Below are 14,901 nucleotides of genomic sequence, written 5' to 3' on the forward strand. Positions count from 1 at the left end.
TGCTTTGTATTTTGCTTGTTGCTCAAAAATAGGTTAGTTCAGAAATATTCTCAGTCCTGAAGAAGCTGATTGTCTCTTGAATAAGGTCAAAGAAATAAACCAGTAATTGCTGCACTGTATATTAATTAGTAAGTTTGGTGTGGTGGTAAGTTTGTGCAGATAACATTTCTAACTCAAAAGGCTTGGCATAGTTAATGATAATTACCTGTATTTTAAACTAGTTAGTGTGAAACAATTATGTGGGGGAAAAAGCATTCAGGGAAAGGGAATAGTTTATATAAAGCAATAGAACTGAGAGAACATAACATGTTCAAAGAGTGCAAGAGTCTAGTATGTTTGCTGTACTGAGACTAAGAGATATAGCTGAAGCAATAGGCAGGAGCTAAAAGAGCATTGTATGCTATGCTGAGGAATTGTATTTTTTCTAAAGGCAGTATAGTGCTACAAAACATTTTTAACCAGACTTGGTCAGATTTATACTTATACCTAACACTGAAAACAGTTGTGGCTAATGAATTTTTAAATGATAATAAGAGTGAAGGCAGTGAGACAGTTGGAGTCTTAAGTGGTAATACAAATGAGAAATGATGTGGTCCCAGTAACAGTTACAATGGAAATGGAAAGGGGATTAGATCTTTGAGAGAGATATCTCAGAGATCTAAGTATAGGTTTTAATGTCCATGATAGCTCCAGGTTTCTTGTTTGCGCAACTGTTTAGGTAAGTGGTACAAGTTAACAAGAGAGGCAGTGTAGGAAGAGAGATTTTTGAAAGAAATGGAGGCTAGGAGTTTAGTTGCAGAGTTGCAGTGAAGGACATGTCTGGTTGGCAACCTTCAGCTCAGGAAAGAAAAATGCAGGCTGAAATATAGGTATGGTGGACATTATCATAGACAGTATGCTGGATAGTAGTATGTTAGTTGAATCCAAGGGCATGCATGGGATTACCCAGAGAGGATGTGAATAGTGAGAAGGACTGATGATGAATGCTATGAAGCTATCACATTTAAGGAGTAGATAGTAGATAATGTACTTGTGAAGGAGACAAAAAAGTGGTCAAAGAGATTGGAAAATCAATAAGAGAATTATACCTTAGAAATGAAACATAGAGTTTCAGTGAAGTGAGAATGATTAGTCTATAGTGTGAGAATACTTTAGGGATAATCATTTTGAACTGAGAAGTCTCTTAGAATTTGGCGGTTAGGAGATCTTAGGGAGAACATTTTGACTGGAGTATTGGTTACAAAAACCTCAATACTACGTATTAAGGAATGAATTCAAGAGAAAGAAATACAGACTACTGGTAGGGATATGACTTGAAGATTTGAGATAGGGCATTGGTTAGAGAGAACAGAGTGGAAGAATGTGTTTTTAGGGCCAGAACTAGCGGAGGCAAGAGAGGCATTAGGTAACCCCACCATGAATCCTTCCTTACATTTTGTACCTTAGCTGTCTCCCTTGCTTCAACCTAGTCCTAGTCCTAAGTTTTTATCTTTTTTTATTTTAATAGAAGAGAACTGAGCATATTTATATACAGAGATATAAGAATTAATAGAAGCAAAGAAGTTGAAGATATGAAAGGAGGGAGGGTAATTGATGAAGCAAGCTCACAGAAAAAGCAGGAGGAGATGGAGTCCAAGTACCGAAAGGTTAACTTTGGAAATGAAAAGGAGCCAGTCACTGTGGCACATACCTGTAATACCAGCAACTCTGGAAGCTGAGGCAGGAGGATCACAAGTTCAGCGTTAGCCTTAGCAACTTAGTAAGGCCCTAAGCAACTTAGCGTAAGACCCTGTCTCAAAAATAACATGGGCTTGGGATGTAGTTCAGTGGTTAAGTGCCCCTGGGTTCAATCTGTGACACACACATACACACACAAAAAAAAAGAAGAAGAAAAGAAAGGGTCCTTCATCTGAGATTGGATCAGTTGGATGAATGTAAAATAGATTCATTTTTAGATAAGTTTGTAGATGATATTAATTGATGGATACTTGATGAAGGAAGAAACTTAAGTAGTTATTTGTTTGTGGTCCAGTACAATATTGAATCTGTCAAAATATATTTTATGGAGGTAAAATGAAAACAAGTTTAAAAAATCATATTTTCTCTTTTCCTTTTTTCCATAGATAAATCCAGGACAGATCTGGAGCAAGTACCTAAGGTAACAGAGCTTAAAAATGGGAGTACCTGTTTTTAACATGTAGTCTTTAATTTTGCCTAATAAGAAGCTTTCATTTGGCTGTTGACAGTTGGACCACTTTGCCTCTTTTGGGGCTTTATTGCTCCACTTTTCTTGTTTCTCACCTTTTTTTTTTTTTTAAGGAAAAATACATTTGACAAAAGTTGTATATATTTGTGGTATTCTTTTCTCTTTTGCATCATGACTTTCTACCTAATCAGTGAAACCTATAAATACATCCAAGTCTCTATTCTGAAAAATAATTTTGTTATTTTACTACCCCTGCAGATTATTAAAAGAGATTTTCTTGGTGTGATTAATTTTGTAGATTTGTGTAATAGATGAATTATTTTCTGGGAAGAGTCCATTGCTTTCATCAGATTCTCAAAGAGGTCTGTGATATGATATGGATAAGAAAGAAAGAAAGATGAACAATGGAAAAAGGAATAGGGTGATAATTTTTTTTTAAATTTTTTATTGTTGGTTGTTCAAAACATTACAAATTTCTTGATATATCATATTTCACACTTTGATTCAAGTGGGTTATGAACTCCCATTTTTACCCCATATACAGATTGCAGAATTACATCAGTTACACATCCATTGATTTACATATTGCCATACTAGTGTCTGTTGTGTTCTGCTGCCTTTCCTATCCTCTACTATNATAGTTTCCTTATTCAGCTTTTGTTTGGAAGATCTAGGGTGATAATTTTTAAAGTTCTTTGACTCCTGTAAAATAAAATCAATATTCTGTCATTTAAAAGCCTTCGTGATTTGCTTCCATTAGTCAGCTTCTAACTTTTGCCTGCCAATTTTTATAATTTTTTTTTCTTCAGCCAAACTGTTTTTTCCTTGCTTCATGTTTTACTTGCACTGTTCCCTCAGTCTGGAAGATTTTTTCCTCATCTTCCCCTACCTACTCCTTTACAGTTTTCTACTAAAATGGCAGCTTTGCCTATGTACTTTATTTTTCTTCCCAACTGAAAATAATTGATCCCTTTGCCAAATTCCCATAACATTTTATCCAAGATATCTACTTCCCTAGATATTCTTCTCCTTGTGGGATTTTTATATATTTGTCCCTTAAGGAGACAAATGTATAACCAACATATATCCTCCTGTAATCTTTAAATCATCTATAGATTACTTATAATACCCAGTACAGTATAAATAGTTATGTTGTATTGTTTAGAGAATAATGACAGAGAAAAAAGTGGTAAATGTTCAGTATAGATGAAGTTTTCTCTTTCTATTTTTGATCTTCATTTTGTTGAATCTGTTCATCTGGTACCCAAGGATATAGAGGGTCAATTGTATATATATTTTATCACATTCTTTGGACCGAATATCCTTGAGATGAGGACCTGTGTTGTAATTTATCTTTGTTTCCTCCTGTCTAATCAGTCCTTTTAATTATAATATTAAAGCATGGATTAGAAAATTTACTCTTAGAAAATTTTACATTGTATACATGTTTATCCTGTGTTCAGAGGTGAGGGTGATTAATCTGTGTCATATACAGATATATTTGGTCTTTTGATTGGTTCATGTTCTCCAGGGAGATAGGCAAAAAGAGGCATTCTAAGCCAAAGGAAGCACAAAGATACTTAAACATAAGAAGATAAAAATGTGTAAGTAGTAAAAGGAACTGACAAGACCCACAGAATTATTTGGGATTGTTTGTGTTTTTTTTTTTAAAGATGAAGTTTGGATACCATTCTTAATTGGTCTGCAGGTCATGGGAATCCACTGAGAGTTTTAGGCGGGAAGTTGATAAAATTATACTTGACATTTTAAAAGAGTAATACAGGGGATAGATAAGGGAGGAACATCAGTAACATAACTACTTACTGTAAACTAGAGATTATGAAAAGCTAAATTTATATATGCTAAGGAGACAGAGGAGAGAGGCGTTTCATGGAATATTTAGGAAATACAATTGATAAGTCCTATTGACTAGCTGGATATGGTATGGAAAGGAAGAACAGTCTTTGTAAAATTGAATTTTAGTTTTAAATTCGAGTGTGTTTATTCTAAAAACTAATTTTGAAAAAAAAATTTGCATAGGAGAAAATAGAAATAAAATTTGAGGAGTTGAAAAAAATTAGAGAAATGGATATTTAACATTAAAAAAAAAAAAACTATTGAGGGAAATGACACAGACATTTTAGGTATAGTATCTCCCTTTGTTATGTCCCTAGTGGGACTACATTAGTGAGTTTGATCATGTAGTAATGAAATGACTATCCCCATTGGTAAAGGCAAACAAACAAGCATTACCTTTGATGAGCATTTTAAGCTTGTTGAAACATTGTGTATATAAAATTCTGATCCAGATTTTGGGATAAATAATTCAGTCTATTATCACTTGCTTTTTCTGTTCATGCTCAAGTTGATTTTTGCTTGATGGTCTTGTATTATTAGAAGGGATAATAAAGAAAATGTTCATCTAATTGAGGAAAATGTATTCTTTCAATAGATTTTTATGAAACCAGATTTTGCCTTGGACGATTCCTTAACTTTTAATTCAGTTTTACCATGGTCTCATTTTAATACTGCTGGTGGAAAAGGAAATCGTGATGCAGCTTCCTCAAAGTTGCTTCAAGAAAAGGTAATTTCTCTTTTTCCATGTAGAAAACTTCATTCTGGGTAAGTGATACTGTTAGTGAATTCAGATTTAGTTACTTAGTAAGCTCTACTTCTTTTAAGTTCTCTCTTTATCTGTAGTACTAGGGGTCAAACCTAGGACCTTGCATACATTAGGCAAGTTCATTTTTATTGTTCCTGACAACATAAGCCTTTTTGTCTTAACTGATAATAACATTTTGGTTCAATGGAATAAAAGTTATGCTTGTGGAAAAGGAGAGACTTTACTATTTGCTTTTCATCAGAAATAGCAGTTGATGGATTTTAATGGAAAAGATATATTAGATGACACAATGAAGGAAATTGCTTGCATTTATCCCAAATGATTGTTATATATCAGCTAATTTTATCAGAATGATTTAAAGTACAGAAACCAAACTTTTCCTGAGGTACTATTTTTTTTCCTCATTTTCATCATAAGGATGATTATTTTGAAGCAAGATGTCTTAGGTTAAAAAATACAATATTCCTATTGTAATTTTAGCTTTCCAAAAGCCTTGCTTTTCGCATATTAGTAGTCAATAGGTTTTTAAATTTTTTAGTGTTCTATATTTCAGAAGTCAACATCTTGAAAGTCATTTAAAAGTTAGAACTTTAAGCATAATCTATTAAGAATTTCTAAAATTTGAATTATGGTAAAAACTTTAGATCTCTCTTCTTTCCTACCACTTGGTTTAGAGCCTTTCTTGAACTGACTGATTATTAAAATGAGAAACTACTTTGTTTCACTATAGTGACATTGCTTGGCAATCTGAAAGCTTTTCTTAGGAAGGTTGTTCGTAAATTAGGTCCAGTCCTCCTCAGTAACTGAAGACTTTTAACTTAGGGAGGAGAACAAAAGAGATATTGGAAAAGAATCATGAGGGCTGGGGTTGTGGCTCAGAGGTAGAGTGCTTGCCTAGCATGCATGAGGCACTGGGTTCAATCCTCAGCACCACATAAAAATAAAATAAATATATTGTGTCTACCTAAAACTAAAAATTAAAACGTTAAAAAAAAAAAAAAAGAATCATGAATACTCCTTTTTTCACATTTAAAAATGAAAATGAACTCAGTTTTTCTTTGGCAACATTTTCATCTATAAAGAGATTTTCCTTGTGTAAGAACAAATTCATAAATTGGATCAAAGTGCAGGAATTATTGATACAAGCTTGCTCTTAGACTGCATTTTCACAATCCAAAGTCTGTTACCTGCTAGAATAATACGTTAACAACAATAACAAAAGCCAATAAAAATCTTGTCTATCTACACAGATACTTTTAGGAATATTTTAAACATTGTTTCTTTTATGGCATTTGTTGAAATATTTGTATTTCATAGATATTTACAGTTCATAATATTTATGAAAAAAATGTGCCTTTGAAAAGAGTAGATCAGTGGATTTCCAAAAGCATTTGAAATTGAAATTAAATAATTTTTTCATCCTGAATATTTAAAATGGCTAAAGTAATGGAAAAAATTTTAAAATTTGTACATCACACAATCAGGTTTGCAGTATTTACATTCTGACTCCTTTTCATTCTGCTCTATTGTTAGGAGTGGAAGACAATTCTAAAACAGCTTTTCAAGCTCCTATTATGGACAACAGTTGATTTATCTTGCTAGATTTAGAGAAGAGATGCTACAACCAGAATTAAAGAAATCTGGATTCTATATTATGCTACCCAAAGTGCTGGCCTGTGATGAGATAAGGGGTTTTTACCAGAATGCAAATCACATAGTTTCTTTCATTAAGAATCTTCCTATTAAGCAAGAAAAAGAAGGGGAAAAAAAGGACTGGGAATGCAGTTCTGTGGTAGAGCACTTGCCTAGTATGTGTGAGGTCCCCAATTCAAACCCTAGCACATCGATGATGATGATGAGGAGGAGGAGGAGTAGGAGTGCTTACTGATACAGTCTATTTCCATTCTGGCAAAATTCCTTATTTTATCATGGACCTATGAAACAGTCTAAGATTGGCAGCCACTTATAAACTACAATCTGAGTAGCAATGTCCTAAATGGGCTATCCATTTTTCATTTACTTTTATGAAACTTGTGTCCACTTGAATTTGTACTCTACCCTTCTACATTTGTGTTCATGATGCTTTTTTAGGTAAATAAATGAACAGCTCTATTGGAGATGAAAACAACAAGAGTCAAAGAGTATAAACCCAAGACATAATCTCTAGAAATTTTTTTGTTTGTGATCTATTGTATGTTATAATAAATTACTAAAAGAATGTTATTGAAGATATAAGTGATACTGTTTTAAGGAAACAGTCTTAATGATTAAATAATCTCTTCTAATCATTTAAATCCTAAATGTTGGAGTCGATCAACCCTTTAATGATAAGAGATATTCAGAGATAGTGCCTAGAGTCTGAGCGTAGATTAAAAAAAACTAAAAGTTAAAAAAATGGAAGGGATGGAATAATATAGTCCCCAAAGGCGTATGCAGCTAGAAAGCAAGAAAGGACAAATTAAGTTTTAGAAGTCTATATTTGAAATTTATAAAGCATGTTTAATATATAACTATAAGAATCATAGTGTTAAATATGCATGAGCTAAGTGTTTAAGGAAATTTGTTAATCTTTTAGGAGAACAGTGTATTGAAAACAAAAAATTTATAAATGGATAAAATAATCATTTTTGAAATGTAAATAAGCAGCCTTGGAAAAAAATCCAGGTAGTGATATTGGCCCAATTATGTAATTATGTTGTGTGCATGTATGAATGTGTAACAAATCTCATTAGTATATACAACTAGAATGCATCGATTAAAAAATGTGAGGAGAAAAAAAGGAAAAGATCCAAGCAAATTCTGGTGTTTCCTATAATTTGTTTCTGAACTGCCAGTCTGTCTTTCATGGATTATTTAGCATTCCAAGGCAGCATAATATAGTAGAAAGGGCTTCAGTTTTTGAGTCTGACAGATTATTTGTTTTGCCACTTGCTAATTACACAATTTAATTTAAGTCATTTAATGTCTCTGGGTTTCCTCATCTGCAAAATAATAATTATACTTGTATCCAAAGGTTATTCAAATTAGAAAAACTAGATACATACAAAATACCTGTTCCTAATACACAGAAGAAAGTCAGTCAATGAAACTATAGTCATCTACTTAGATATGTGTGATATTTGTGAAGATCACTTTCAGATTTTACAACTTCTAAATCTAGAATTACAACCTTATTTATAATAAGAATTATAACCTTAGAATTATAACCTTAATTATAATTATAGCTTTGGGGTACTCTTTTCCTTTAGAGTGTTTGGTTGGTTGTGTTTGGCAGGAGCAGAGAAAGGTCAATAACCTGCTCTTTAATAGTTAATTTATTATTCTTTGGGCTGCACCTTTCATCTGTCTGTCATGTTGCCCCTGATTCCAAGGATCCCATAATCAAATAATTCACACCATGCAATTGAAAATACATGTGGAAGACTTTTATTATTTTCATTTTCAGAAAATATTTGGATACTTATAATTCTCCATAATTTTTTTTTTCCTTCCCTTTTAAAAGCTGAGCCATTATCTGGACATTGTGGAAGTAAACATTGCTCAACAGATCTCTCTACGTTCAGAAGCATTTTTTCATGCAATGACCTCTCAACATGAATTGCAGGACTACCTCAAGAAAACTTCCCAAGCTGTAAAAATGCTTCGAGATAAAATTGCACAGATTGATAAAGTAATGTGTGAAGGATCACTACACATTTTAAGACTGGCACTTACCAGAAATAATTGTGTTAAAATATACAATAAACTGAAGTTAATGGCCACTGTACACCAAACTCAGCCTACAGTGCAGGTGTTATTATCTACTTCTGAATTTGTTGGAGCATTGGACTTAATAGCAACAACACAGGAGGTTCTACAGCAGGAACTTCAGGGCATTCACAGTTTTCGGTATGTTTATTAAGCCATTAGAAATAATGTTAGAAAACATTAAAGTATAAATATTAGCATCTAATGTTCAAAGTGTGAATGTATTCAGAGTAACATGTGTATTGATGTATTCAGAGTAAAATGTGTATTTTTTTCTTTTATTATCAATAACTACAAGACCAGTCACAACTATGAAAATAACATTTTGAAAATATTGAAATGCTTCATGTCAAGATAGTACATGAAGGTAGAGAGGTGAATACCAGTATGTTTAAAATTAAGTTAATTTTTTAAAAGCTTTATAATAGTTTTTTGTTGTTGGTTTTGTTTTTTGTGTTACTATTGAATTCAGGGATCCTCTATCATTGAGCTATATTCCCAGCCCTTTTTATTTATCACTGAAGTTGCCCAGGCTGGCCTTGAATTTTTAATCCTCTTGCCTCAGGCTCCCACATTGTGAGATTACAGTTATGCATCAGTGTTCCTGGCTTTTAATGAGTTTTAAATCAAATAATTGTGTAAAGTTTTTTTTCCCCCCTTGGCAATACTAGGGATTGAACCTAGGGATACTCCACCTCTGAGCTACATCCCAGCCCTTTTTATTTTAAGACAGAAGTCTCACTCAGTTGCTGAAGCTGACCATGAACTTGCAGTGTGCTCTTCCCTAGCTTCCTTCCCAAGTTGCTGGGATTATAGGCATGCACCACTGCACTCTGCTTTAAGATTCATTTTTGATTTGCAGTCTGTTTTTCATATTGTCAGAAATACCATGTGGTGATTAGAAAGACCCAGTTTTTCTTTTATATTTTTACTTTGAAAATACCTTTAAGAAACAATTTGATTTTGAATTTACACATGGATATTTTATGTTTTAGATATTTTATGTGAAATCACATCAGTGTTTATATATATATATAAAATACACACACACACACACACACACACATATAAATAATTAATTAGAAGTGAGTCAAGCAGACATCCATTGTTGTAGAAGTTTCTAGATTCTGGAAAACCTATCCAAACCTGTACAAAGTGACTACAGATAAGTTTTATAGAGGATGTGCTCCATAACTTAATAGATACTCAATATATTCTGGAAAGGTTTGCTTCAAACTATTTTAATTCCATTATAAATTCTTATTGACTAAGGTTATACAGTTGGACTATATATCTACAAAGCATTTTTTAATTTAGACCAATTTTAAATAGTTGATTCATTGTTTTATTTAAGAATTTATTTGTGCAAGTGAGCACATATTATCTGTCAGGCATATAATAATGGATCTGTAGGCAGAATAATGGATCTATAGTCATGAACAAAGCTGAGATGCTTTCTGCTCTAACATTTTCTACAATTTGGCAGTGGGAGTGAGACGGACATATTACTGAACACTAATGATGCTACAGACCTCTAATTTTAGAGAGGTACCTAATCCAGAGTTATACAGAAGATTCAAGTCACAAATCTCTTGGGGAATTTATTGAAAGCTATAAAGATAGCTTTTCATAAAAACATCTGTATATAAAATTTTTACAATTTTGAGTCATTCTTCATCCTCTATAGCCTACTTTAGATTCCACAGTCTGAAACCCAGGGTGACTAAATGATTTCTGATTTCCTTTTTACCTCTGTATTTTAAATCTTTCTCTGTTTGTAATGCATTTGTGTTTTTTTTTTTTTTCTTCAGTAAATAGTTTTATCATTACTTTAGAAAAGTAGACTTCTATAATGACAAAAGCCATTTTTCACTTGTCACTTACCATATGATATTGTGTCGATGAATATTACTATCAGTATCTTCTGGATAGTATTGAGCCGAGAAATAGAATCAAAGATTGAATGCTTGTTTGCTAAACATAGTTTCTAAACCTGTTCTTATTTTTGTCCCAAACATAGTTTTATTTTCCTTGATAAAAGGAAATAAAAGGTCATACAGTTTTATTTCTATGATTCATAAGTTTGTGCTTAATAGAAATATAGTTAAAGCTATCTGAAAGATTGTAAGAACACAGATATTCATTACCAGTAGTTTATGATTTATCAGACTACAGAATGAAAATTTTATAATCATGTATTTATTCTGAGTTCAAGAGCTTACCTTTATTGACTGAATAAATGAATGAGTGAATGAGGTGCTAGGGATCAAACCCAGGGCCTTGCTCGTGTTAATTACATACTTTATTAATGAGCTACATTCCCAGCCCTTCTTTCTTCCTTTTTCTTTTTTCCCTCCCTCCCTCCCTTCCTTCTTCCTTCCTTTCTTCCCTTGAAGCATTTTTTTATTTTCCTTAGAACCTATACGTATAAAGAATGTTTATTCTTCATGTAATAAATTTCTGTAAAACTGCCTATTGAATGATAGTTCTGTTTTAGTTACAAGTGTTTAAAAGTTTGTATCAGAACCTGACTTTGTACCTTAACTCAAAGGACAGAATATTTTTATTAAAAAAATAATAACAACACACCACACGAATGATTTTAGAGCTAAGGGTTTAGCTCAGTGAGTGAGTCCTTATACAACATGCATCTTTGTGAAGCTGCCTATCAAATATCAGTTCCATTATGGTCATAATTGTAAAAGTATTTGGTATCAGAACTTGAGGCTCTAACTTCAGATAAACATCTCCATGTACAAATGATTTTTTTTTTTAAATAGTACTCCAGAACATTTTGTGAATGAAGGAAGAATACTGACTCATACTTGAAGTAGTTTAAAATGGGATTATTGTGATATAGATTTTTTATTTTACTTTTCTGTCAAATCCTATTATCTTTACTTTTGCTATAATGTTGTTAAATATCAACATTATTTTCTTGCATAGTGCCACAGATATTTTACAGGCCATTTAACATTATTTGGAAATATAACAATTAGTTTTGGATCATTTATATTTTTATTTACTCAGTGAGGAGAAATGTGTAGTATAGATTTCTTGTCTACTATAAGTAGCAGTGATATAAACTGTATTTTCTTTTGTTTACTAAAATGATTATACTCTCCTCATAGGGATAAAAGGTATTCTACTTGCATTTCACCTGCCTTTTTTTTTTTCTTCATACCTGAAACCAAATTTTAGTAGTTTTTGTAGGGCATATCTTAGAAAAGATAGGAAATCTTTCCCGTAGTAGAACCACGAGAGAACTCTATTGGATTAAATTAGTAGTCTCTTTTATGGATCTTAGTCAAAGTTTTGCTTTTGACTGGCATGTTCTTTGTATAGATTTAAAAGAAAACTTCCATGCCAAGATCTTTCAATGATCAAATTACCATAAATACAAATCTAATCTAATCTTTTTTTTTTTAATAATTTAAATGTTTTTGTGTATAATTTTTCTGTTTTTTCTAGTTCAGGGGTAGTAAATAATGCTTATGAATGTTTTTGTTTTCTTCATTTTTTTGATGTAGTTTTTGACTTTAAAATTAATTTCTGTGTAAGCTTTGGTTTTTGACTTTTGAACTTCAGGACATTATTTGTACTCTATAAGGAAATCTTATAAGCAGTCTACCGCATTTTATTGTCTTTTTTTTTTAATGTCTTGGACAAGAGCTGTGTCATACACATCTTAATACATATTTTTGAAATGTATGAATTAGCCAAGATATTAGTGAATGTATTTGGATACTTTGTACCATGTTCTTCTTTTTCCCTTTTTTTTTTTTTTTTTTTGTTTTTTGTTTGGCAGTACTAGGGATCAAAACCAGGGCTTCGTGCCTACCATCCTCGCACTCTACCACTGAGCTACACCCCCGCCCTTTTTATTTTATTTTGAGACAGGGCCTCAATATATTGCTCAGACTGGCTTCTAATTTGCCATCCTTCTGCTTGAGCAGCTGGCTTTACCAGAGTTACATCTTCAGACTCCCCACCAACTTTTTTTTTTTTTTTTTTTTTAAGAAATGATGAAAAATATTCAGTTAATTTTAGGCTCCCATTTATTATGGTTTCATCATGAATTGAGGTTTTTTGTTTTTTTTTTTTGGAACAAAGATTACACTTAACTACTGAGCCATATACTCACCCACTCCCCCTTTTTAAAAATTTTTCCTTTTATTTTGAGACAGGGTCTCAGTAAGTTGTTTAGGGCCTCAATAAATTGCTGAGGCTGGCTTTGAACTTGAGATCTTCCTGCCTCACTCTCCTGAGTCACTGGGATTACAAGTTTATGCCACTCCACCTGGTGAAATTTTTTAATATTGATGATATCAAAAGATATTTAGCATATTATTTGATCCTGAAATAGTCTCTTATCATTTAAATTTCAAACATTATAGTAAGAAAATATTCACATTATATGCTTTCGGATGAAGCCAAGAAATTAGTTTCTGCTGTTTGATAAAACTAGAATTATTGTAGAGTTTATTGATAGACTTCTCTAAAAAAACAGCACTGAGATCATATTATTGATCTTGTAACTTAGAGGAAAATCTGAATAAACACGAATTGAGGCAGATCTAAGTAGAAAGTATGTAATTGTTCCAATTTATTTAGCTGAGTGTATGGATGCTTTTTTTAGAGAATGATATTTTAGTAGATTTGTTACCACTCTAAATTACTGTATGTGATTATCAGGTTACATGCTTTTAAAGTGAACTGTCAGCAGATTTTTCTGCTATTCAACATTTTTGAAAAGGTTAAAATGCATAGGTCATTATTATTGCATTTATTGTTATAATACGATATAAAAAGAATAATTAGAACAAGGAGAATAGATGAAGTTTGTCAAACATAGTTCTGGATTTTGTGTATAAGGATTTGTTTGGACAAATTTGTATGTGTAATCAGATGCCTATGATGTTATAACATTGGATGTTAATATTGAGGCTTGTATCTATTCTTGGTTGTTAATCAAAATTTAAAAATTCATAAAAATGAAACTACTCAAGTTATTTAAGACAATATCTGAGGTCAACTATAACCTTACATTTAAGATGCTATGCTGAATTGACAGAGAATTTCATTATTTTGATGATTAAATGTCAGTAGCTGTAATGATATGGACTTCTCACCATAATCCTTTCAGGCAGTTTGTTGAAGGCATACCCAGAGATGATACCTGAGAGTTGACTTCCAAGCTATGGTAAAAGAGAATCTATGATTTCCTTAAAAACAACTTGAGGAGCAAACCATGTTGAAGTTTTATGTAAATTTATATCCTACCTCATTGCTGTTCTTTGTGTGTGTATATAATGTATGTATATGTACAGATAATAAATGTCTATACACATAATATATGTACACATGTGTATACACATATATATCTATATATACATACATTATACACACACACACACACACACACACACAAACATATATGTTTAAATTTGTGATCCTCCTGCCTCAGTCTCCTGAGGTATCCACCACTGTGCCTGGCTTCAGTATATATTTTTGAAAAAACGAGTTTTAAGAAACTAAAATCATTTACATTTTCAGATAGCTGGTTAATGTTCAAATTTCCCTGTTTGTCTCAAAATTCTTGTTAACAGTTTGTTGGAATCAAGGATCCAAATAATATCTATATAGCGTGATTGAGATGTCTCAAGTGTTTTTTGATGTATAGTTCTCCATTCTTATTTTCTCCCCTTAAAAATATTGAAGAAATTGAGTTATTTGTCTTACACACAGTCTGGATTTTGCCAACTATGTCCCTATATTGCATGTGTTCTTCCACTTGTTTTCTATATTCAGAAGTTATATTTAAGGGCTTGATTAGATTTCAGTTTTATTTTCTGGCAGGAGTACCTAATATGGAGTGGTAGGTATTAAAATCAAAAAGCATATATCTGGTTTTATTTCATTTTATAATTACAAGCCATGTGATGAATATTGCCTAGATTTATCATTCATTGTGTTACTCTAAATTCTGTACTATGTTCTTCATTATTAACTGAAATATTCCTTGAAAGTGATTTTCCCCCACAACAATTACAGTTGACCCTTGAATAATATGTATTTATAAATTGTATGGGGCTACTATCATGTAGGTTTTTTTTTTTTTTTTCTTTTTAGATTTATGACAATTAGGAGAAAACTTAATGGACTGTGTTAGCCTAGAAGTACCAAAAAAAAAAAAAAAGAAAGAAAGAAAAGAAACTTAAGAAATGCTAAGTGTGTGGTGAATGTGTTAAATATACGAGAAAATAGTCTTTTATCATTTACTACCATAAGTATATACAATTCTATCATAAGAACTTAAAATATC

The 14,901-nt window shown here is 31.9% G+C and overlaps 1 protein-coding gene across 5 annotated transcripts in view; it reads left to right on the top strand.

Moving 5' to 3' along the window:
- Vps54 (VPS54 subunit of GARP complex) overlaps positions 1-14,901 on the top strand; it is an 86,240-nt gene that overhangs the window by 23,486 nt on the left and 47,853 nt on the right. For all 5 annotated transcript variants that reach the window (XR_001502837.2, XM_048804217.1, XM_048804218.1 and 2 more), the window contains 3 exons: positions 2,124-2,158; positions 4,659-4,790; positions 8,332-8,717. Coding sequence is in view for 4 of the 5 variants with exons in the window: in XM_048804217.1 (XP_048660174.1) it covers positions 2,124-2,158; positions 4,659-4,790; positions 8,332-8,717 (553 nt within the window). In the remaining variant the exon portion in view is untranslated. The remainder of the gene's footprint in view (positions 1-2,123; positions 2,159-4,658; positions 4,791-8,331; positions 8,718-14,901) is intronic.

This window comes from Marmota marmota, unplaced genomic scaffold (assembly GCF_001458135.2).
Source record: "Marmota marmota marmota unplaced genomic scaffold, marMar, whole genome shotgun sequence".
In the NCBI taxonomy this organism is placed as follows: Eukaryota; Metazoa; Chordata; class Mammalia; order Rodentia; family Sciuridae; genus Marmota; species Marmota marmota.